The 22,925-nt window shown below is 39.2% G+C and overlaps 1 protein-coding gene across 1 annotated transcript in view; it reads left to right on the forward strand.

Annotated features, from left to right (window-relative positions):
- The first annotated feature begins 469 nt into the window (after positions 1 to 469).
- MED14 (mediator complex subunit 14) overlaps positions 470 to 22,925 on the forward strand; it is a 38,067-nt gene continuing 15,611 nt past the window's right edge. Inside the window, exons 1-16 of the mRNA XM_065860123.2 lie at positions 470 to 888; positions 2,783 to 2,809; positions 8,598 to 8,703; positions 9,361 to 9,534; positions 10,303 to 10,432; positions 12,135 to 12,263; positions 12,627 to 12,734; positions 13,603 to 13,735; positions 14,289 to 14,439; positions 17,401 to 17,512; positions 18,140 to 18,265; positions 19,115 to 19,193; positions 20,706 to 20,865; positions 21,247 to 21,441; positions 22,018 to 22,152; positions 22,580 to 22,656. Of these exons, the coding sequence (XP_065716195.1) occupies positions 707 to 888; positions 2,783 to 2,809; positions 8,598 to 8,703; positions 9,361 to 9,534; positions 10,303 to 10,432; positions 12,135 to 12,263; positions 12,627 to 12,734; positions 13,603 to 13,735; positions 14,289 to 14,439; positions 17,401 to 17,512; positions 18,140 to 18,265; positions 19,115 to 19,193; positions 20,706 to 20,865; positions 21,247 to 21,441; positions 22,018 to 22,152; positions 22,580 to 22,656 (2,024 nt within the window). The 5' untranslated portion in view covers positions 470 to 706. The remainder of the gene's footprint in view (positions 889 to 2,782; positions 2,810 to 8,597; positions 8,704 to 9,360; positions 9,535 to 10,302; positions 10,433 to 12,134; positions 12,264 to 12,626; positions 12,735 to 13,602; positions 13,736 to 14,288; positions 14,440 to 17,400; positions 17,513 to 18,139; positions 18,266 to 19,114; positions 19,194 to 20,705; positions 20,866 to 21,246; positions 21,442 to 22,017; positions 22,153 to 22,579; positions 22,657 to 22,925) is intronic.

Below are 22,925 nucleotides of genomic sequence, written 5' to 3' on the forward strand. Positions count from 1 at the left end.
CACGTTTCAATCGCAGCTCCGCCGCGAAGCACTTCAGAGCAGGCGGCCGGCTCCAGCCCTTCACCCGGGAGCTCCGCCATTTCCCCCCCCGCCCCCACAGTGCCGCAACACGAAGCGGCCTGGCTCAGCCCCTCCAGCCTCCCCGCCGCCACCGGTGCACGACACTACGGGCGCGGTGGTGATGAGTAAGGAGACAGGCCCGCCCCCTGGACCCGCGCGCTGCCCCTCAGGCGGCGGCCACGCCCCGCCCCAACGGTCCCGCCCCAACGGTCCCGCCCCAACGGTCCCGCCCCAACGGTCCCGCCCCAACGGCTCCGCGTCTGGCGCGCGCCCCGCACCGCCGCCACCTACAGGCCCCGCCTGCTCAAGCATGGCCCCGAATCCCACCCGCCCCTCCCGACAGCTCCTCCTCCCCACCCCGAGCGAGGCTTTCCCGGAAAGGTTCTCTTTCCGGTCCGCCACAGCTGTTCGCTTCCGGTTCCGTGCCCCCAACATGGCGGCGGTCCCTGCGCCAAGCGGGCTCTGAGCGCTGCAGAGTTCCCTCGGTGCCGCCGCCCCAGCGCTGGGGCTCGCGCCCAGCCCCGCCGCTGGCCTCTCCGCTCCCTCCGCAGGAGGCGAGCCGGGCTGGGTGCTGGTGGCGCCGGGAGCACCGGCCGCCCCGGGCTGCCGAGCGGTTCCTGCCCGGGCTTGAGGCGCCGCTGCCGCCATGGCGCCGGTGCAGCTGGAGAGCAACCAGCTGGTGCCGGCCGGCGGGGGCCCCGCGTCAGCCCCGGCCCCGCCGGCCCCCGGCGCCGTGACAGCCGCTGCCAGCCCCGGCTACCGGCTCAGCACCCTCATCGACTTCCTCCTGCACCGGACCTACGCCGAGCTAACCGTGCTGGCCGACCTGTGAGTGCCCCGCGTTCCCCCGGCCCGCGCCTCTCCCTGCCCTGCAGCCGGGGCTGGCGGTGCTGCCTCCCCTTATCCCGGCAGGATGAAGCGGCCTCCCCAGGGATCAGTGCTGGTCTCTGGCTGGCGCTGCAGTGGGGGGAAGGGGTTGCTTTTTTCCCTTCTCCCACCCTGTGGAAATAAATGCCCTGTTCATGCAAGTTTGTCTCTGCTAGGGCCTAGCGAAAGATGCTGAGGGATCTGCCATAAAGAGATAAAAGGGTTGTGAGGAGCACAGAGCAGCTGAGTACAGGCTCTCTGGTTCAGTGCTTAAGTTTGCCCTCAAGTTACTGTGAAAAAACCAAATTGTAGTGCTTGCACTGATATCAAAATACATGAAACTGAGATGTGAGAAACACAGATATTTTCAGATGCTCTTTGAGTTACCTGTGTACCTTGTAAATACCATTTGATTTTTTGGGGGGAAATAAAGTAAATTATTTATGCTTACATTATGATCTGCTCTGCCAACTTTGTTGTGTTTGAAGTGGCAAAACAAAGGAATGTTTTTGGGCCAAGAAATACCTTCCTGAAAGCATGTGGACTCCGAATAAACCTGTTTTCATTTCACTTTGTTTAACCTTAGAGGTTCTTGTGGGGAACCTGTATGTTTTAAGAAGTGACTTACAGCACAAATGAAAAAAAAAAATAGGGATAGTCCTTGTAAAATACCGTATCTGCTGAGTATGTAAACAGAGTTTTGCTTTACTTGGGGTTAAGAGTGTTGAAACTCTGGGAAGGACAAGGAGTTTTAGAATTTTAGTTTGCTTTCGAAGAGCTTCCAAATGCCAGTCAAGAAGTTTTTGGTATGTGTAGTTTATGGTATGTGTAGACAGTAATAGATACTGTTTGTGTTCTTGTAGGAGCATGTGCCTGTGATGTCCGTTATTCTTGTTTTCAGGTGTAGAACAGTTCATTTTGACTTAAGTACATAATTAAGGTACAAAAGAAAATTGGTGCTGTGAACAACACGTGGGGAATGCTTTGGGCACTTTGATTCACCAAGCAGTTTATAAGCTATATGATGTCCCCACCAAAAGCAGAGTGAGCTAGATTTTTCCATTTTCCCCATAAAGTATGGATTTGGCTAGTAGAAAGCCCAGCTGGAAAGTATTCTCCTCCCCTCCAACAAAATTATTTCTCATTTTTTTACCAGCACTAGCCTGGTCGCAGAATACAAAAAATAACTTTTAAAATGAGATACCTGTGATACTTTAGAACATTACGGAAGTACAGTCCCCTCTCTGCAGTAGTATCTGTCACACAGATCACTGATAAAATTTGGAGTATGGCATTTCTCCACTTTTAGGTTGATTAAAAAGGGAAGAGAAACTCATTTCAGGCAACTCAGGAAACAGCCAATATTGAAACTTGCTGCAGATGTTCTGGGACTGCTACTATGAATTAATTAACTCTAGTCATGGATGCTTTGTGAGAATCAATCACAAAGCACAGGCACTGATACTGTGAGGCTCACTAGATTAACAGAAATGTTGGGATTTCAGCACCCTTCATCAGGCTTTTAAATTAATTTGACTAGCTCCATCTTACCTGGTACAGAGTAGTGTTAGGTGTCCTGTGGTGGTATTATATGCCTGATTGTATTGATTTTTCCTCTTTCACTGGGCTGCTTTCTAGAGCTGTCAAAGTACTTCCTTTATCGAACATGTAATTTTGCTGTATTTAGGAAACAGTTACAGTTGTAGGAATTTTGAAATGCTCTTTACATGTATGTAGGAGTTCTTGTATGTAGTTGAAGGTTAGTAATAAAATTTCTGGTAGTCTGAAATGTAATAGAACGATATGTAATATGCATTTTTCTTTTTTTTTTTTTTTTTTTTTCTTTTTAACGTAGATTACCAAGAAAGACTGATATGGAAAGGTGAGTTACAAAACGGCAATCTGTAATGCATGTTAAAACATAGCACTTTGTTTAGGATGTGAAGATTAATATAGAAATGTTTAAATGAAGTATTTTTCTCCTAATTTTAGATTTTATATAAGAAAATAAGCCTTGTCTGTCATGCTGTCACTACGTAGTTTCAAGATTTTTCTCAGCCTCAGTGGCAGTATTAGTTTTTGTTGGGTTTTGTTTTTGTTGTTTGGGCTTTTTTGGGTGCATTTTTCAGTGACATACTGTTGCTGTTATAGTAGGTGAACTCTGTTAAAGGTATATTTCTCTTCATGAATCTTGAAGCAATGAAGTGACAGTAAAGTTGATGTGAAATGGTACTGGAGAATTTAAATAGATTATAATTAGTGTGATAAAGAAACTTTTTGTCCAGAAGAATTAGTTCAACAATGAGAACAAGGTAAAAAGCTGTTTTCTACTTTTTTCCATATTACCTAATCTGTCTTATCATGAGCACTGTTTTCTTCTTCTCTTCTGTGTGTTTTTGAAGTATGAAGATTATTAGAGAAAAAATGTAAGAGACCAGGCAGGTTTGGTGCTTTTTTGTTTGTTTGTGTTTTTTGTTTTGGTTTGGATTTTTTTTGTTTTGGTTTGTTTTTTACCTCACCCCCACCCCACTCCCCCAGGATGAAATAACTTGATTTACTTTTTTGTATCTTGGAAGAAATGTTATGGAAGTTGTCAGAAAATTGTTTCCTTTATTTGTCTTGACATGCTAATTGACCTAATTTTCTTTAGAGACATGTGATATTCCTAAGAATGTTAATAAAGAATTCTGTGTACCAGGACAGTCATTAATTCAGTTATCTCGAATCTTCCAAAACTGTCATAACATGTTGTAGGTAATCATAATCTGGGATGATTCCTTGTGCACCTTTTCCTTATGCATAGTATTTTATCAAGAGAAATGGTCTGAAATGGTTTGGGGGTTTTTGTTGTTGAGTTTTTTTGTTTGGTTGGTTTTGGTGATGTTTGTTTGTTTTTTAAATTTTCACTCTATTTGCTGAGGAAATTACATTTAACTGAGGTCCAGAGCTCCCTCATACTGATGGTGGGACTTCTCCCATCTAGCATTTCTTGGTAAAGCTCGGATCTGCTTTGTGGGGCATACAGGTCTGGAGCAGCAACTGAAGTCCTAACGGTTTACAGATAAAAGAAACTAAGACAGCCTTCAATGGTTACAAAGAATATCCTGCAATGAAATTGCCTTGAAATTTATTGTTCACATCCTTGTTAGCTTTGACTTACAATACTTCTTGTTGAAGTGACTTTCCAGCTCTTGGAAGAAATCTGTAAGAAATGTAGTTTAATTATCCGGATTATTTTGTTTTTCCTAACTTTGACAGCTGTACTGGCAGCAGTAGCTGGGCTTAAAGGTCTGTTTCTTGGTGAGATGGCTCACATACTTGGAAGATATGATAATATTATCCTCTAATAAAGTTCACATAAAGTCTACATTAATTTCTACAGTGTCTAGCTAAAAGATGATGCAGTAAGAAAAACTGATAGGAAATTATGCATCATAGTATAATATGCCTTTTCTTTGTAAAGGGTAATTTTTTAGTTGTCAATGATGGGAATCAATAACTTTTGCAAAAAGAAGTAAGTGTTTGGATTAAAAAAACATTAGTACTGTGGTGTAAAATTAATAGTGCTGAATTTTGGGGAAAGTCTAAGGGCGTGCTTGATAGTGGAGACCTTGTTGTTGTTGTTCAGTATTCTTTATCTTTTCCTTTTTATAATATACTCTAAAGTGTAATATGTGGGAAACTTTTATCTAAATACAGTTAAGGCTGTATAAAATTTAACTGGATCTTGGATTATAATGACTTTGCATGTAAAAGCATTTTATTTGTGACTTCAATAGCAGTGCAATAACACACCTGATTTTTGTGCAACACTGAGTTCCATTCTCTTCTAATTACAAAATGACTGTTATTACACTACTTTCATGGACACAGATAATATTTTTGGTTGGAATGGTACTTTGGAGATACCTACTCTATCCCTCTGCTTGAAGTAAAAGATGGTTTCCAGGTTGGTTCAGGTTGCTCAGGGTCATATCCAGTTGAGTTTTAAATATCTTTGAGGATGGAAATCCTGCAACCTTTCTGGGCAACCTACTGCAGTATTTCACTGCCCGACTGTGTGTTTCTTTGTTTTCACTACCATACCCCTTTAGATATTTGAAGGTGGCTCTAGGATCTCACTGTAGCCTTCTCTTCTTCAGCAAAGGCAAACACAGCTTCCTCAGTCCCTCCTTGTGTGTCATGTGTTCCTAACCCGCTTTTCTATGGCGGTATCTTGCCTAGGGAGTATAGAACTGGATGTAGTGCTTCAGATGTGGTCTTACATATGCTGGCTCCAGGTGAACAGTCATGTTCCCTGACCTGGGCTGCACTGGTGCTTATGCAGGCTGTCATTGTTGCAAGGACACATTGCTGATGCCTGTTCACTTGTCCACCAGGACCACTTCTGCAGAGCTGCTCCCCAGCTGCTGCTTAGTATCCAGCCTGTGCATGTGATTTTGCTGAAATTCGTGAGGTTCCTTTCAACCAGTTGCTCCAGTCAGCTGGGGTCCTTCTGCTTGCTGACATCAGTTTGACATCACCTGGAGGCTTCCATGGAGTGCATTCTTTTGCATTGCACAGGGTGTTGATGGGGGTGTTAAATTGTATTTCCCCCAGTATTGACCCTGAAGAAACAACACTAGTAACCACCATTACAAAAATCCAGCTGGTAGCCAATTACAACCTTTTCACAGAATCAGGAATGGTAGGGGTTGGAAGGGACCTCTGTCTAGTCCAACCCACCTACTAAAGCAGATTCACCTGGAGCAGATCACACAGGAAGGTGTTCAGGGGATTTTGAAAGTCAACAGAGAAAGAGACTCCACAACCTCTCTGGGCAGCCTGTTCCAGTGCTTTGGCACCCTCACCCACACAGACCCAGCTCCCCCAGTCTTTTGTTCCTGGAAATCTCAGCCAGTTTTTCACCTATCTTGTAGCTGACTTATTCATGCTATATCTCACCAGTTTGGCTACAAGGATGCGACAGGAGACCATATCAAAAGCTGTGCAAAAGTCAGTGTAAATGTGGCTTCTGCTCTTCTCTTGATCACAGCTCTCTGTCCTGTAGAAGGCAATCACATTGATTTGGGATGGCTTGCCCTCAGCGGCTCTGTGCTGGCTGTTCCGAGGCTACTTTAATGTTCGTTATTTGTCTGGACATAGCTTCTGGAAAGATTTCTTCCACTCATTTTCTTCTAAACTGCGCTTAGGCCAACTGGCCTGTAGGATCCTGGATCTTTCTTGGCCTTGAGAAGGGCATGATGTTTGCCTTTTTTCAGGCATGAAGATCTCCTCTGATCCCTATGGCCTTTTGAAAATTAGAGAGAGCAACTTCATAGTGGTCAGCGCCCTTGGATGCATCTCATCTACTCCGATGAACTTTACACGTCAAGCTTGCTTAAGTGGTCCTTAACTTGATATTCTTCTACTGTAGCTATTGCTTCACTCCCCCAGACTCAGCCACTAGGCTGGAGGATCTGAAACATCCGAGATCGGAACTTACCAATAAAGACCAAGGTAAAGAATGCACGGAGTACTGTGGTCTGTAGAAAGCTTTTAAATGTGCTTTGCTTTTTTAGGCCTTGTAAATGTACTCTTTCCTTAAGTTTCATCTTCCTTGAATAGTTTGCTGCTTTTTGGGTTTTTTTGGTTTTTTTTTTTTTTTTTTGTGCAGCTCAGCACAAGGTCCTGTATCTATAATGAAGGACAAAGGAACACAGCAAAATTGAAAGACTTGGATTTGTAGTAGAGAAGTAGATGGATGTGAATTCCCAACACAATTGTCACTCAGGGGTGATGGTGGTAGTTCTGGAAGCAGGATTCTGACAAGTAGAAGTAACAAGTCTTCTGTAAATTCGTATGTGTGGTATTACTGGAACAGTTACTGGAGTCCTGTTTCTAGTTTTATTAATAATAACTTTCGTTATTAAATTGCTATACTTTTTTTCTGGGCTGTTGGTGGTAGTTGTTTTTTGTTTGTTGTTGTTTTTGTTGGTTTTGGGTGAGTTCTTTGGAGTTTTGTGTGGTTTGGGTTTTTTTTTTTTTTTAGTTTTTTTCTACCTTTATTTTCTGACCACAGAACAACAGTTAGAGCTTTTCTTGTTATTGTGCTGTTTTCACCACAGAAGTTTGATGGACATAGCTACTTCTAGATTTCAGCACCTTCTTTATGGAGTTTGTCTGAGTGACTAATGGCTTTCTAAAGTCTCACTGTGGACATCTTTCAAATCCCATGCAGATTTCCTGAATCTTTCAAAATTCTCTGCATCTTGTTTTCATAGCGTAGTTACTTATAAGAGCAGTATATACATATAGCGGCTTGTCCACCAGTTGAAATTTTAATATTGTGCTGAATGTCATTCTAAAACATATGCTATAGAATGTAGAGAAATTATTGGCTCCATGCCCAAGTTTTTGGATGAGGTTCGTAGGATGTAATGCAAGAGACTGGACCAGATGGTATTGTGCTTCTGGCCTAAATGTTCATCTGCTACAAGCATATTATGCTTTATGTTACACAAAAGAGTTAACCTTGTTACACTGATGCTTCCAGCAGAAACAGGCTCTATCTATATTATGTATATGTGTTTTAAAGATTAGAATCAGAAGGAGGTGCATCTTTTCTTTTGTAGAGACCAATATTTATTGCACTGATTACTGTTCTTTTTGTCCAAATGCTTTTTTTTTTCTCTAGACAATCTTATCAGGGAGCCATCTTGGGTTTGGTGGGGTTTTTTTTGTTTGTTTGTTTTGTTTTGTTTTGTTTTTTTCTAAGTAACTACAAAACCATGACAAAGTTATTGATTTGAACATGTAGAAAGGGAGGAAAACCTCTATAAACAGTAGATGAAATCATATTTCAGTGTGTGGTATTACACATGTACATTTTAGAGCTGCGTGTCTGGTCTAATGCATCTACAATATAGAACTGTAATGATGGGGGAAAAGCTGGGTGTGCCCCTATTATGTTCTCTTAGACAAAAAAAGTCTTAATACATACAAACAGACACTCCCTGTTTTGACTATCTCATATAGAGCACGGTGGGATGAAAATTTGCTATCAGTTATTTCTCCTTATCCCAATTTCTTTGCAAGGCAGGGATGGAGAAGAAGGTAAAATGGTGGTGTGTTTTTTTTTTTTTTGTGGTCTTCCCCACCACACCCTGTTTCCTGGCAAAATGGTAGCATGTTTAACATACTGTGTAAAGATGTCTCAAAATTACTAAGGTGATATTTTTAGCATTATTTACTTGTTTATTTGTTTATTTTTGTTAATGTTGGTGTAATGTTACTGCCAGGTCCTGGAACACTTAGGTATATTGCCTTGTCTACTTTAAACTTAATCATAAGCCCTGGGGAAGTCCTGTAAAAGTAAATAATAGTTTGATTGAGTTCACTATGGAATTGTTTCTTTGAAAATCAGTGATTAATTTGTGTAAGTATGGGGGGTTTGTTTCCCCAGACAGTCTTGGTTGATTAGAATCCGTATATGTTGTTAGCATTTAGGTATTCAAAACAGTGAGCTTTTTTTTTTTCTAAATGTTCTAATCAAACAAACCATATGTTAATGATGCCTCCATTAACATAATTAGGAGTTATCGTTACAGCTTTTTTTATTGACACAGACTTGAATTGCAGCTTTATTATATGTCTGAGCACTAGCCTAATGTACTTTTTTTTTTCCCCAGAAAAATAGAAATAGTGCAGTTTGCAAGTCGCACTCGTCAACTGTTTGTGCGTTTGTTAGCCTTAGTCAAATGGGCTAATAATGCTGGAAAGGTGGAAAAATGTGCGGTAAGTTAGCAACAGACTTTGATATGAAGTAATCTCTAAGTGATGTAAGATTTTGGTATACTCAAGCTTCTCCTTACTTTAGAAGTTTACAAAAAATACTACTTCATATGCAAATGAATATTAGATTATAAACAGTTTCTTCCTATTTGGGAATTGTATAATCTTGTCTTTTAACAGTTCTTTTTCCCAAAAAACTCATCAGTGGCAAAAAATGAAAGGATGGTCTGCACATAGTTTCAGGAGTGCTTGGGGGTTAGGTGATAGGACAGAGAAGATAGTGATCTCAGTGTGTTAGCTCTTATTATCACTTTCATCCTACTCTTGGTTAAATAAGAATGAAGTCCAAAATGTTGCAAAAAAATGGCCCCAAGTGATCACAAACAAGTATGGTTGCATTCCAGTGGTGGTCATCAGATAAAGAGCTATGAGGCTTTACAGATCCTCTACAGCATCAGAAATGGCATGTAGTTTTAAAGTGTCCTCGCACACAAACGTGAGAAATGGCCAGAATATTCATTCTTTGTTTTACAGATGTGGTTACTTGAATTGGAAATGATAGATGAAGTCATCTCAGTCATTTGCACTAGATGAACTGAATATAAAGGGGCATTGATTTATGCATTTTTGGACCTTTTTTTTTCTCCTTGTCCTCTACAGATGATATCAAGTTTTTTAGATCAGCAAGCTATTCTGTTTGTGGACACTGCTGATCGTCTGGCGTCACTAGCTAGAGATGCTTTGGTTCACGCTCGTCTGCCTAGTTTTGCTATCCCATATGCTATTGATGTTCTGACAACTGGATCATACCCGCGTCTGCCAACCTGCATTAGGGTAAATAAGGCTACTGTGTGTCTTGATGGGGGGAATCCCCTGTACAGTATCAAAAACATGTTAATGAAATTAATTGCTTATGTGCAAATGCAACTGTAGTTTAACACAGGCCTAGTGCCAGGTCTCTGTAGTGTGAGTTTCTCATGCAGGGCACTTCCTATTTAAACGTTATGCTCTCCCAGTAAAACATTCTCTCCATTTAAAACTAGCTCTGCTCTAGGATGTGTATAGTAGCAACTCTTCTTCCTTGGTACTTTAAGTATTTGTATGTGGCAAGCCACCATCCTAGAAAAGTGAAGTGTGAAAAGGAGATACTGACTTCTGTTGTGCTAAGAGGTTTTGCCTGTATTTGGAAATATACTGAAATACGTACAGCTCTCTTTAATGCTGCTGCCTTTTCTTACTGATAAAATGCAGAATAGCAGGATTTTGTGAAATGATAGAAACAGTAATATTTGTGACTGAGAGCTACAGCTACAAATAAGGATTAGCTTTTAAGTCTTAGTATTTTAAAACAAGTTTAGCCTGATAGAAGGCCCTGAATTTATTTACTTGATCCTAGCTGAGCAATTTTATTCAGTGGTCAGTTTCAGGTAAAATGTAATCAACTAGAAAACAAATCTGAATATAAGATATAAAACTTCACTTGTCTTTAATGGCCTGTAGTATTTATTTTAGACTTCTAGTCTGGTTATTTTTTACCATTGCTACTGTCAATGTATTATACACGTTTGTGATACATAGACTTGTTCATCTTCATTTTAACAGGATAAAATAATCCCTCCTGACCCAATAACCAAGAGTGAGAAGCAAACCACACTTCACCAGCTAAACCAGATTCTTCGACATCGACTGGTGACTACAGATCTCCCTCCACAGCTGGCAAATCTTACAGTTGGTAAGAACTGGAATTACTTTAAGAATACATTATTGCAGGCTGATTGAAAATTGTTGCTTTAGTGCTAAAGCAAAACTAAAAGCTATCTAAAGTGAGATGATTAGGCATGCTTGAACTCTTAAGACTGGGATCCTGTCTCTGTATGACATCAAAATATGTCTTTTAAAAAGTGAGGACACTGATAATATTGTTGAAATATTATTTACTTTCAAGAAGAAATCCTGTGCAGCTAATGGCAAAAGGTGGTAGACATTGTCTTGCTCTTTTAGCAAATGTGTTGTGAAAGAATCTTAAGCCTAACAATGTAAGTGCATCTTAAGTTAATTTAGAAATGCAATTTAATTAAACTCTTAGTTGTTCCTGTAGAAACTCTTTGAACTTTGGCTTAAATCACTCTAATGTTGCTTTTTTAAATATGTTTTGATATTCATCTTCATGCACAGAATCTGTTCATATTTATGCATGCCTTTTGTTCTGTGCCTCGCTGTAGTGCCAGATCTCTTAATCCGTTTTCAGATCTGTCTTAATTTAGACCAAGTAGTGGTAGACATTCAGATGACCTTTTTTACAGGAAGTATGGCTATAAACTGGACTAGGTTATTGCAGAATTGCAGATAATAACACTGGAATGGACATAGTCCATGCTTTTAACTAGGACAAGGTTAGCTATGTGTAAGCCATGCACCACAGACCTAGATCAAAGATGTTTTTGAAAAATCTTGGTAGTAGTTTTCACTGGTCCCTATGTGAATGCTCACGATATCAGTATTAGAGCCATTTTTGTCTTACAGAAGTGTAAGTGAATATGTGTCTGAGCTCTTCAGATTTCTCAGTTAACTAAGCATTTCAATGACTATTAGTTTCTGTTTTGGCGTTTCGTTTGGTTTAAGAGCATGTCTGTGATTCTTTTGAAAATGAAACTGCATGAGTTTAAATGGTTAAAATTTCTATAGGAATATTTCATATGTCTATAATTGTAAAGGTGTTTGGCATATTTTGTTAAGTGACTGAGAAGAATGTTGATGCACAGTTTATAGTAAGGACTTAGAATAAATTGTTTGCTCTACTGCTCATTTTCTTTATGACCTTGCTTACGTAGTTTTAAGTCTTTGTTCCCAGTTCTTGAAACTGATAGTGGTGTTCACAAAAATGTGAGGATATGTATGGCAATTAGATAAATAGTGTACATAACCTTTGCTTGTATGCATATATATAAATTAGGCAAAAGGTTATCTTCCTCACATGCAAAAGGAGTTATTTTAATGTTAAATAAATGGTTTGCAGTGAGATATGTTTCCAGCGTGCTAGATTTCAGCTTGGGCTGACATGCATTCTGAACCTCTTTTGAGTATTGCTTAAAGTATTAATTGTTGATACAACAAAGAATTTGAAAAATTAAGCTGAATGTGGTTTTGGTGTAACTTGTCAGGCTGCTACTCAGCTCAGTGTTATAGTAGCACAAGTGTTAACACCTTAACTAAAGTAGTGCTGTTCAGGACAGTTTGGAATGTCTGTCAATACTGTTTATTGACACTGGTTCTGTTGGAGAAACAACTGTGAATCTTCACAGTTGCACAGGAACTTATGCAACAGAGCAGAAACTGTAGGGAAGTAATATATTGTGAGTGCCAGGAGCTACCACACTGATATTGTGAAGCACCTTTGGAGAGTGAGTGAAATAAAACCTTTTTTTCTTCCTTAGCCAATGGCCGTGTGAAGTTTCGAGTTGAGGGTGAGTTTGAGGCCACCTTGACAGTGATGGGTGATGACCCTGACATCCCCTGGCGCCTTCTCAAACTGGAAATTTTGGTTGAAGACAAGGAAACTGGTGGTAAAAAAATCCAACCTTTACACTTTCTTTTTATCATGTCCATCTCTGATGCTGTGTAAGGTTTTTCATACAGGGTCTGTTTCATATCACAACTTAAGATAATGAAGCTCTATATACTTGTCCTGTTTTCACCTTGCTCTGTATACTTTTGGTACCTTAATAATGGTAGACTGTGACAGTGTAGTAGACTGACTGAAATAAGCAGAGTAAACCAAGGATTTTGTTATTCTGTTAGAAATTATGGTATGGAAATTGCTCAGTACAGCTGTATCTTTTTTTCCTTTGTAATTTATTAACGTATTTAATTATTTTAAATACCTGTTTTCATGATGTCTAATGTGAATTATTTGTAATTGATGAAAGATGGCCGAGCCTTGGTTCACAGCATGCAGATCAACTTCATCCATCAGTTGGTCCAGTCACGGCTGTTTGCTGATGAAAAACCACTTCAGGACATGTACAACTGTCTGCGTATCCTTCTGAAAGTTGCTTCCGAATAAGCTGTGTAATTTAGCCTTGCTCTTCCTAGTAGCTGGAGGTCAAGTATGATGGATTACCTGTTAAGATAGGGGGGGAATGTCTGGACGTGGAGTAAACATGATGACCTTGGAAACAGTCTCATGCGGCAGTATGTAAAATTTGATTCTACACACTTAATCAGCAAAGGTAAAGGTGGGGTACTCAAGACAGCAGGTTGTGTGGTAAGTCAGTGCAGCAGCACCTGACTGCATGTGCTGATTTTTGGAGATAGAACACAGTGCTGACCTGGAAGGTACCAGAGCTGACAATTCTTACGACCAAGAATGACAGTGAGGTGATGATGGTGTGTTAACTGCACTGTACCTGTGTGAATAATAAAATGGGATATAGCATGTGCACAAAGTAGTGCAGTGACTTTCTGTGTGCAAAAGGCAAATTGCTTGATGATGTGAAATGGTTTTCAGTGAAACAGGTTCAGCAGAAACAATCATTCATGTTATTTTAGGGTGACCATGGAAGGGTGGGGTTAGTGTTAACTATCAGGTGAATTTAATTTCTTTGTTAGTAATCGTCTTTTCTGTAAAAGGTGATCAGAGTTAAAATCTATAAAACAAAGCTATCATGCCACTCTTGTCTTAGACTCTGCCCTAGATAAGAGTCTAAATTAAAAGGGGGAAAAAAATTGAGAAATTTTTGATGCTGTTTATCTGTCTTTATCTTTTATTCATACATTAGTGTGTTTTCAGACAGCGTCTCATCTGACTTTTGTGACAAATGGATTTATTTAGTGTACAGGAATGGATTTGTGTAGTGTGCAGACTCTCTGGAGCTCTTATATTTTCTTAACTCCATTTGTTAGACTCCTTCTGCTTAGCACTTCAGTTGGAAGTCTTGCATTCACAAACACTAATGCTGATTCGAGAGCGCTGGGGTGACCTTGTGCAAGTGGAGCGATATCATGCAGGGAAATGTCTCTCACTCTCTGTTTGGAAGTAAGTTAATTGTAAAAGGGCTATTAAGAAACAATAAAATAAATGGTAGGAGGGTTTCATTTACTAAGCTTGAGCCAGAATTTTCAGAATTTACTTTCTTTTTGATGTGAGACTCCTAAATTCCTGTAATTACCTGAACATGTTGCTTGACGTGCAAAGAGGTGAGGGGTGTACATTAATGTGCGGGAGAACAGTGGATACGGTCATAAATCAGCTTGTATTTTTGTGGATATCTAACTTAAAAACTGAATTAGACAATTCTCTGCCGTTCTTTCACTGTATTTACTGTTTGACTTGCACTAGAAAAATCTTCAAAAAGCAATCCAAATGCTCTTCTGATTCTGTGTTGAATTGCAGCCATCTAAAACTTCTTCATGTAGTTATAGTTTACCAACAGTTCTGCATTAAAGTGTAGGCTAAAACAAATGCTTTTTTTCAGTTCAGCTGACATAATCTTATTTTTATGCATAACTAAGAATCAAGGATCAGCTACTGAAAAAGTATGTTTTCTTCTATTCCAGTTATATGGTTTAATTATTCTCTTTATTTTAAGTCAACAGGTTCTTGGTAGGAAAACAGGGACTGCATCTGTTCATAAGGTCACTATTAAGATTGATGAGACTGATGTCTCAAAACCCTTACAAATATCTCATGAGCCTCCACTGCCAGCCTGTGATTCCAAGCTGATGGAAAGAGCCATGAAGGTAAAGGTTTGCTTTGCAGTAGGCATCGAGTTTTGTAAATCGAAAACTTAAAAATGCTTTGCGTTTTTGGTTTGTTTCACTTTGATTCTATTTAAAGAGCCATTTCCAGTCTGCAGTTACTCTAGGTTGTGGTGTGTTTATATTTGGACCTTGTATTGTTGTTACACACAACAGGAGGCAAAACTTCTGTACTTTGAGGGTTCCAGAGCACTGGAACAGGCTGCCCAGAGAAGTTGTGGAGTCTCCTTCTCTGGAGACATTCAAAACCCACCTGGACATATTCCTGTGCAATCTGCTCTGGGTGAACCTGCTTTAGCAGGTGGGTTGGAATAGACGATCTTGAGAGGTCACTTCCAACCCCAACCATTCTGTGATTATGTGAAATTATTTGCTTTGACTTCATCTTAAAACTTACACCTACTTTACAGTGCACTATATATCACATATGAGACAGAGTGCTGAGCCTGGGAGGAAACAACAGCAAGGTTTCAGTTACGGTTTCTGTTTGGCTTGAAATGCTTTACAGAGAGCTAGTTCTTCCCTTTTATGTCTCGAGGATGATGAGCAAACTTCCTCTGAAAATCAGCTTCCCCATGTTGCTTGAGTTCATCACCCAGCAGTGCTATTCACTTTAGAAAATCTTACATTATGATTTTGAAATCTTGTGTAAAGGAGCTAATGTGGTTTTCTTGTTGCAAGTGTTAGGTGAAGCTTGATTTTACATTATCACTAACCAGATTGTTGTGTGGCCTATTTGCACATGCCTCTGTATTGATCAAATTCCCATAGGTTAAAGGTGGAATTGTTGAAATGATCTGAAATGAGCAATGCAGTCAGCTTCCTGCTTGGATAAGGCTTCACTGGTGATAATGCTGACCTTGGTTAATGATATCTAAGAGACACTGCATTTTAGGTTCTATAACAAGTCTTCTGTAAGTTCCTCAGCAAGAGGATGTGTGTTTGTCATTATTTCTTACAGTATTGGAGTTTTTGAAGAGAATTAATGAACTGGAATGAGTGGTGTAGTTTTCAAACTTTCAGTATAGTTTTCCCACAGGAACAAACTCTCCAGCTCAGGTGCTTCACCTGTCTTGCAGAACCTTCCCCTGATGATAACCTTCACTGACTGTACACACTTTGTATCTGCACCTCTTGGTCCATCTTGTTTACCATGTCTGACAGACAAGTCTCTGTATGGTGAATGTCAAGAACTTCATCTGTTTGGGCAACAGAGGAATGTGGGAAACTTTGTGGAGCATAGTAGCCTTCTACCCTATTTCTAGAGTAGAACTTTTAGTATTAACTAAATTTACAAATTTAAGAGCATAAATTAACATGTTTAGGCTACTAAATATACAGTTATTTTAGTGAAGATGCTGCGTTTATGCCTAAATTTAGGAAAATGTGCTTTATCTAGAATATCTGCTGAAGTTCCACTGAAGCTGATGCAGTCTAAGCTCAGTAAATCGTGTCTACAGTCTGTCGATTAAGATATGAGGCCACTGTAAATTTGAAATTTATCAAAGTTAATGCTAAGTCCTTTTGTAATTACTTGCTCTGAGCTTAAAAAAATTTATCAGCTATGGTATATACACTGCTGTTCTAGTGTTTGAATAATGATCTCAGCTGTAATGACGTAGATAGCACACTGTGTTTCTGTTTATTTAAGATACTATATAAAACAGTGGCATGAACAAATATGTTTGTCTAAGCAGGTTATTATACATTAACCTACTGAAAATTGGATGTAGCTATAGAAGCTGTAGTCATTTATTTTTGAGGAAGATTTAACTCATAGCAGCTGCTGAGTTTAAATGCTCTTGTGGATGGATAAACTCTTGATTTTTAAGTCCTTGTCTTGGAAAGCTACTATTTAGGGGAAAGTCATTCTAGTATGCACAATGGCATGTGCTGAAATTCTGGTACAAACCTCTTCTGCATTTATCTCTTATGCTAGAATAAAATTTTAGTTCAGTTCACCTTGAACAGTTTTCAAAGCAATGTGAGGTTAATTAGAAAAAGGTGTTGCAGTAATCTGTAGTTTTGCTTTTGCAAAATGTGTAAATAATATGACTCTAATGTGAAGGGATATAAATGCGAATACTTTAATTTAGGTTGCACAGGTAAGCTACAGTTTATATAAGTGGTGACATAAGCTTCAGTGCTGGCAGCGCAACAAGCCTCTAGACACTCCTGGGTTTAGTAGGGTTGCTCATATTCGCTGTCTGCTGCTGCATCTTCAGTGCGTTGTCACCCCCTTACCAGGACTAGAAGTAGCGTGTTGTATTTCGTGCTATAGCTACGTATGTGTTTTGTGTAGATACAATCGTATTCTAATAGTGTGTTGTTTTGGGGGGGGTGTGTTTGATTGGTTTGTTTGGTTTTTTGTTTGTTTGTTTTGGTGTGGTGTGGGATTTTTTTGTGTTTTGTTTGGTTTGTGTTTGGGGTTTTTTTTGGTGTGGGATTTTTGTTTGTTTGTTTTTGTGGGGTTTTTTTTGTGGTTGTGTGGTGGGGGTTTTTTTGGGTTTTTTGTTGGTTGGGGTTTCTTGTTGTTTGGGTTGGTTGGTTGGTTTTTTTGTCCCTTAGCTTAGGGCAGATCTAAACAGGTGGATGCTAAGCTGGAGAATATACTCTGGCCTTGATCCACAACAAGTACGTCTGCACAGTGACTGGTAACAGTATAGTTTGTGAAACTACTTTTTTTTTTTCTTACATTTTCTTCTAGTCTCCTATGAAAAACCGTCCCACTGCCTGCTGCACAGACAGGATCTTATGTTAATTTGTTGTATTTTATAGTGATCTAAATACTCATGTTAATAGCTCTTTTGAGTCACCACAATTCTATGCAATTTCTTTCTTAAGCAATTGTTTTATTAGGTCAAGTAGCTTTTTTCTAGTGTGCTAATGCATAAAGTCTACATGTTGAATTTAAACTTGCTCAAGTACATTCCTTTTTTACAGATTGACCACCTATCAATAGAAAAACTCCTAATAGACAGTGTCCATGCAAGATCTCATCAAAAACTCCAGGAGCTGAAAGCCATTTTAAAGAGCTACAACACTAATGACAATTGTATGTGCTTTCCACTTTTAAGTTAATTTCCATTTGTGCAGAGGAATAATTTTCTTTTTTCCTGGTATTTCTTGTTTTCTTTCATTTAAATAAATAAAAAAAAAAATAAAGGGAGGTGCATTCAGAATTAATACAACTTAGCTTTAAATTATTCTGCATTGATAACTGTAAAATACTCATACCTCTAAATGCGGTGTAATAGATAAAGCTGGCAGAACGTTGTAGTCTGGCTTGAAGTTGTCTCCTGGAAAACTTGTATGTGTTCAGAATTGCAAGCAAATTCTTCACTGTCTTGAGCTAGCTTTGATAAGACTTTGCTTAAGCTGTTGTTGAAACTATTGGATTCAAATTGAGGTTATACTTGTGAAGCAATGAGTTAAAACATATTCAGGGATTAATAACATCCTTCAAATTTGGTCTGTCTTTTCTCGTTGTTTTGTTACCAGCACTATTTTCACAGATAAATTTTCATATTTACTTCCTTCTTTATGATGCTAACAGTATAATAATGTGGAAGTGAAGATTGCTTCTATAAAAACAAACAGGTTTTGTGATTATAATGGGTTAAGTTTTAATATGATGAGCTTGAATTTTGTGCCAAATTATTAACATTTATTTCTTGTTTAGCATTCATTGAGACGGCTCTTCCAACTCTTGTAATTCCAATTTTGGAACCATGTGGGCGATCAGAGTGCCTACATGTATTTGTTGATCTCCACTCTGGAATGTTTCAACTGATGCTGTATGGTGTTGGTAAGTATGTGCAAAACCACATTGTATTTAATATTTTGCAAGAATCCTGCATTAGGAGGTAATTTTCTGTGAACAGTTTTGTCAAATCTGAGAAGTTCTGTAAGTAAATAATGGTAATGCAGATGAACACCACACTTGGGTCATCATCTAGGTGTTTGCATTTGAGGAACAGAGAAGTGGATCTTTGTGCTTCAGGGTCACAGTTCAGTTAGGTGCATTTTAAGAGGACAACAGGCTAAATGTTGTTAGGCATCATTGCAATGCACGTTCTTTGACTTACGATTCCTGGGTTGTGCTATTAATGGCTGCAGTCATTTCTTATGAGCGTGGTTGAAAATTGTATTATGTGACCTTATGCATCATGAGTTACTGTTCAATATAACTTAAGGTTTCAGATTACTTAAGAAAAGGAGTTAGTTTATTTGCCTTATAACATACTGCTGTGGTTTTAAAGCATTATGGATAATTTATAATTTGTCTTAATCTCTTTATGATGAGCCACATGGGGAAGACAAGGGGCAAAAACTACAAGGTGTACAGCAGAGGTTTAATCTCAATACGAGAGAAATTTTTTACAGTGAAAACAATCAATCACTGGAACAACATCCCAGGGTTGTGGGGGACTCCCCATCACTGAAAGTTTCCAAGATGCAGTTGGACAGGGTGCTTGATATTCTAATCTAGGCTCCCTTTCCCACAAGAGGTTGGACCAGATGTTCTCTTGAGGTCTCTTCTAATCTGGCCTGTTCTATGATTGTGTGGTTGTTAGATTAGGTGAGACATTTTGATGGAAGGTGAAAATTTTGTGTGAAGAGCAGGTATTAACACCATTCACTCATCTTCTTGCAGATCAACTGACACTCGATGACATAGAGAAGTCTGTTAATGATGATATGAAGCGTATCATTCCTTGGCTCCAGCAACTCAAGTGAGTGACTTGAATGATTCACTTAGTTTGCATGGAATGTATCACCATATTTTTATTTTGGATGATCGCACCTGCATGGCTTTGTGTTTTCCTACAGTAGGGAATATACTTTCTCCTTGTTCTGAGTGACTTTATTTGTCATCTCCTCTAAATAGGTGGGGAAAATTACACCTCATGCATTGCTGTGTGCACACTCTGCATGAAGTCTTTTCACTTTAAGTCAGCAGCAAACCACTTGCTTCACCGAGGATCTCATTTTGTGTTCATGTTCTTTGCACCTCCTTTATTCCGTTCTGTTTCTACGGCTGAACTCTGCTTATTTCTCAGCAAGAATGATCTCCGTTCCCACAATACAGAGGGAAAACCAGGAAGTGGCCTAGGATGATTTAAATATCTGTTTTTCTTCTAACACTTTAGCCCTTACTGGTTTAAACCTCTAGTCTTCCTTCCATAAAGCTCTGAGATTTAGGCACAAGATACATTTGGCTCCTAAAAGAGATTGTAGCAAATAATACAAATACAATTTGCATCTGCATGAAAACCTTTTCCACTTGCTCTGTCGTTTTGGAAATTCCCTGTACTCTGAGCTAATGGCAGGGTGAAACCTCCATTTGAGGAATTTGCTTATAAAAGAAGCATGATGACGCATGAAGCATTGGCACCCTGGAGAAAGTAATCAACCTCCCTTTGTTATAACTAACGTACCTGAGATAATGGCTTGGGTAGTGCTGCAGGTTTTGAGGAAGCTAAACAGTCCCACAAAATGTCTTTTTAGGACAGCTATATCTAACATGTATCTACAAGAATAAACGAGGTGTCATGATGGAGAGATTCTGAGCACCCACACTTTCTACTGCTGTTTTCAGTGGAAGTTTCACTGATAAGCCAAACTACACATTTCTGAGCCCCTTTCAAGCCTCGCTATGCTTTTTGGCCTTGCCACTGTAGTTGAAATCTATTGATGTAGAAAAAGTTTAATTCCAAACGTTAGAATAAATTTGGTGTCGTCATGTGGTTCTTCGTGTCCAAACTTATTCAGGTGAATGAGTTTGTTTATAACATAAACAAGAGTGACATTAATCCAGCTTTGGTGACTTTTTTTTTTTTACTATATTGCTTACCAGTATATGGGAGCAAAGACTTTATTTTCTATACCAAAAACTAATCAAAGATTCCAAATGGTAAAATAACTGTAATCTACATGTGGTTTTATTTGTCCCTTCTCTTTTATATTGTAATTTTATATTGTGGTGTACAGAAAGTATTTATTCCTTCAGCAAATTATTCAGAGCTTTTCTTCTGAAATTAACAGCTGTCAAGCTGAAGGCAATATGTAATGATAGGAATAACAAAATATAAACTACTGAAATGTTCTGTGTATAACTTGTGCAGCGATGATAGATATTGACTTAGAATATGACTGACTTAATTTGACACTAATGCTCTACACAGCACTATATTAGAATAATTTTTAAAAGTCTCAGGGTACTAATGCCTTTATTTCAATATAAGGTTCTGGCTTGGACAGCAACGTTGCAAACAGTCTATAAAACATCTGCCTACAGTGAGCAGTGAAACTCTTCAACTAGCTAATTATGCGAACCATCCAGTGGGAAACCTTTCCAAACACAAATTGTTTATCAAGCTTACTCGCCTTCCACAATATTACATTGTAAGTAACTGAAAAATACTTCTCTTTTACTCCCAGGCATGGATATACCAGACAGTTTGTGTGTTGTACTCTTAACTCTAACATGGGAACCAAGAGACCAATGTCATCCTTGACGCTCCTCTCTCCCTCCCTTCTCGCATTCAGTGGGTTTGTTAAGCAGTCAGGCTCATAGGGAGGAGGGAACTTAAGGTTTATTACTCAGCAACCTTCTCATTCTTGTTATGTTTCATGGAAGTTTAGTCCTCCTTCTCTCCTTGGATCCTTCTCCTAGCCACAGTATTAATATCTTCAATTAATATCTTGACGGGGGATAATAGGAACTGATGTAGATGTATTCTTAGCTTGAGGGTCTTCTCAATTTATTGCTTCATTTAATTATAGGTTGTGGAGATGTTTGATGTTCCTGGCAACCCCACAGAACTAGAGTACAAATACCATTTTCTCTCTGTGAGCTATGCTGAAGGAGATGACAGCCCTGCTACTGCACTTCTCCTACAGCAGTTCAAACCAAACATTGAAGAGTTGGTACTAGACACAAAAAGTGGGAAACAAATGAAAAGTGGTGTCAAGCGCAAGGTACGTGCTTCAAAAGCCACCGGGCTCGTTATAGAGTGTGAAAGCTGAATGCATGTTCTGAGCACCAACACCAACTAGTGTTGTTTCAAAAGTTTCTATGGCTGACATCTTTCTTATATTGTGGCTTGGTTCTCTGACTGCTTCCCCAGGGAGATGTTGGGAAACTATTTTGCAACAGTTGTCTTTTAATTCATGCCAGGCCTTCTCAGCTGTTCTGAAGAGCCCAGGCAGAGCACTCTACTGAGGTGGCCAGAGTAGCTTGTGTACACAGAGCATTGGTATCTATGTGATATGCTTTGTGTAGTCTTTGAAAGACTTGCAGGGGCTGATACAAATTAATTCTTGGGGTCAGGCTGACATGGCTTAGTGATAGGTAAATACTGTTTTAAGGAAGGAGATGATTATAAAATTACTTTAACTGAATTGCTTCAGTCCTGAAGCAGACCAGATCCTGTGAAGAGTTCATGCTCAGGGTGTGATTAATTAAAAACTTGAATGAATGAGGTGATTTTCTGACCTGTTTTCAAAATCTTTACTCCAAATGTGCAAGTACATTTATCTCTGTTTTAATTCTAGTTGTCTGGTGATCCATGTTCCATAGAACCTAAGAAACCAAAACGGTCGGGAGAAATGTGTGCCTTCAACAAAGTGCTAGCTCATATTGTAGCCATGTGTGATACAAATATGCCATTTATAGGGCTTCGTTTGGAGGTATGTGTTAAAATATTTTGTGCCTTTCTTCCCCTCTACTACTTCTGATTCTTTTGCCTGGATGTGACTATTTGGCAAACTTGTGGTCATGTGTTCACTTTGGAGCTTCCCTGCCAGCTGAGCTGTGGTGACTGATGTTCCACACTGGATTGCTCTTGTCTTGTTAGAGCTGGTTCTCTAATACCAGACGCTGCAAAAAGCTTGAAAATTTGTGGGAAAAGGGAAAATGAGAGGATGAAAGACACACTTGTGGGAGGGAGTGGGAGACAACTTTATACCAGATTTGCACAGACTATTTTTTGGCTTTCCAATGCTTGACAATGTGAAACATTTGTCACCCTTCAGGGGGGAAAAAAAAATCCTCGAAAAAATTAGGTATTTTGCTGGACTTTTTGCTGGGCATAACATTTTTCTTGTTTATTCCTAGTTATCTAATATGGACATTCCCCACCAAGGAGTACAAGTAGAAGGAGATGGCTTCAGCCATTCAATACGTTTATTAAAGTAAGAGGATATACTCCTGTGTTTCATTTTATTACTCTAAATACGCCTGAGAGAAAAAAAAAATTATTATTGGAGAGTAACACTAAAAATATCAGGACAAGGGATTTGGGGGGGTTGGATTTTTGGTTTGTTTTTGAATTATTGTGTGTCTTGCACTCTCATGTGAAGCAGTGCTGGAGAAAGGAAAATAAGAGTAGACACAGAGCCAACTATAATTTGTTTCCATCATTAGCCTAATCTGGGGAGCTCTGAAAACAGTCTGACCATCC

Source organism: Patagioenas fasciata, chromosome 1 (assembly GCF_037038585.1).
Source record: "Patagioenas fasciata isolate bPatFas1 chromosome 1, bPatFas1.hap1, whole genome shotgun sequence".
Classification (NCBI taxonomy): domain Eukaryota; kingdom Metazoa; phylum Chordata; class Aves; order Columbiformes; family Columbidae; genus Patagioenas; species Patagioenas fasciata.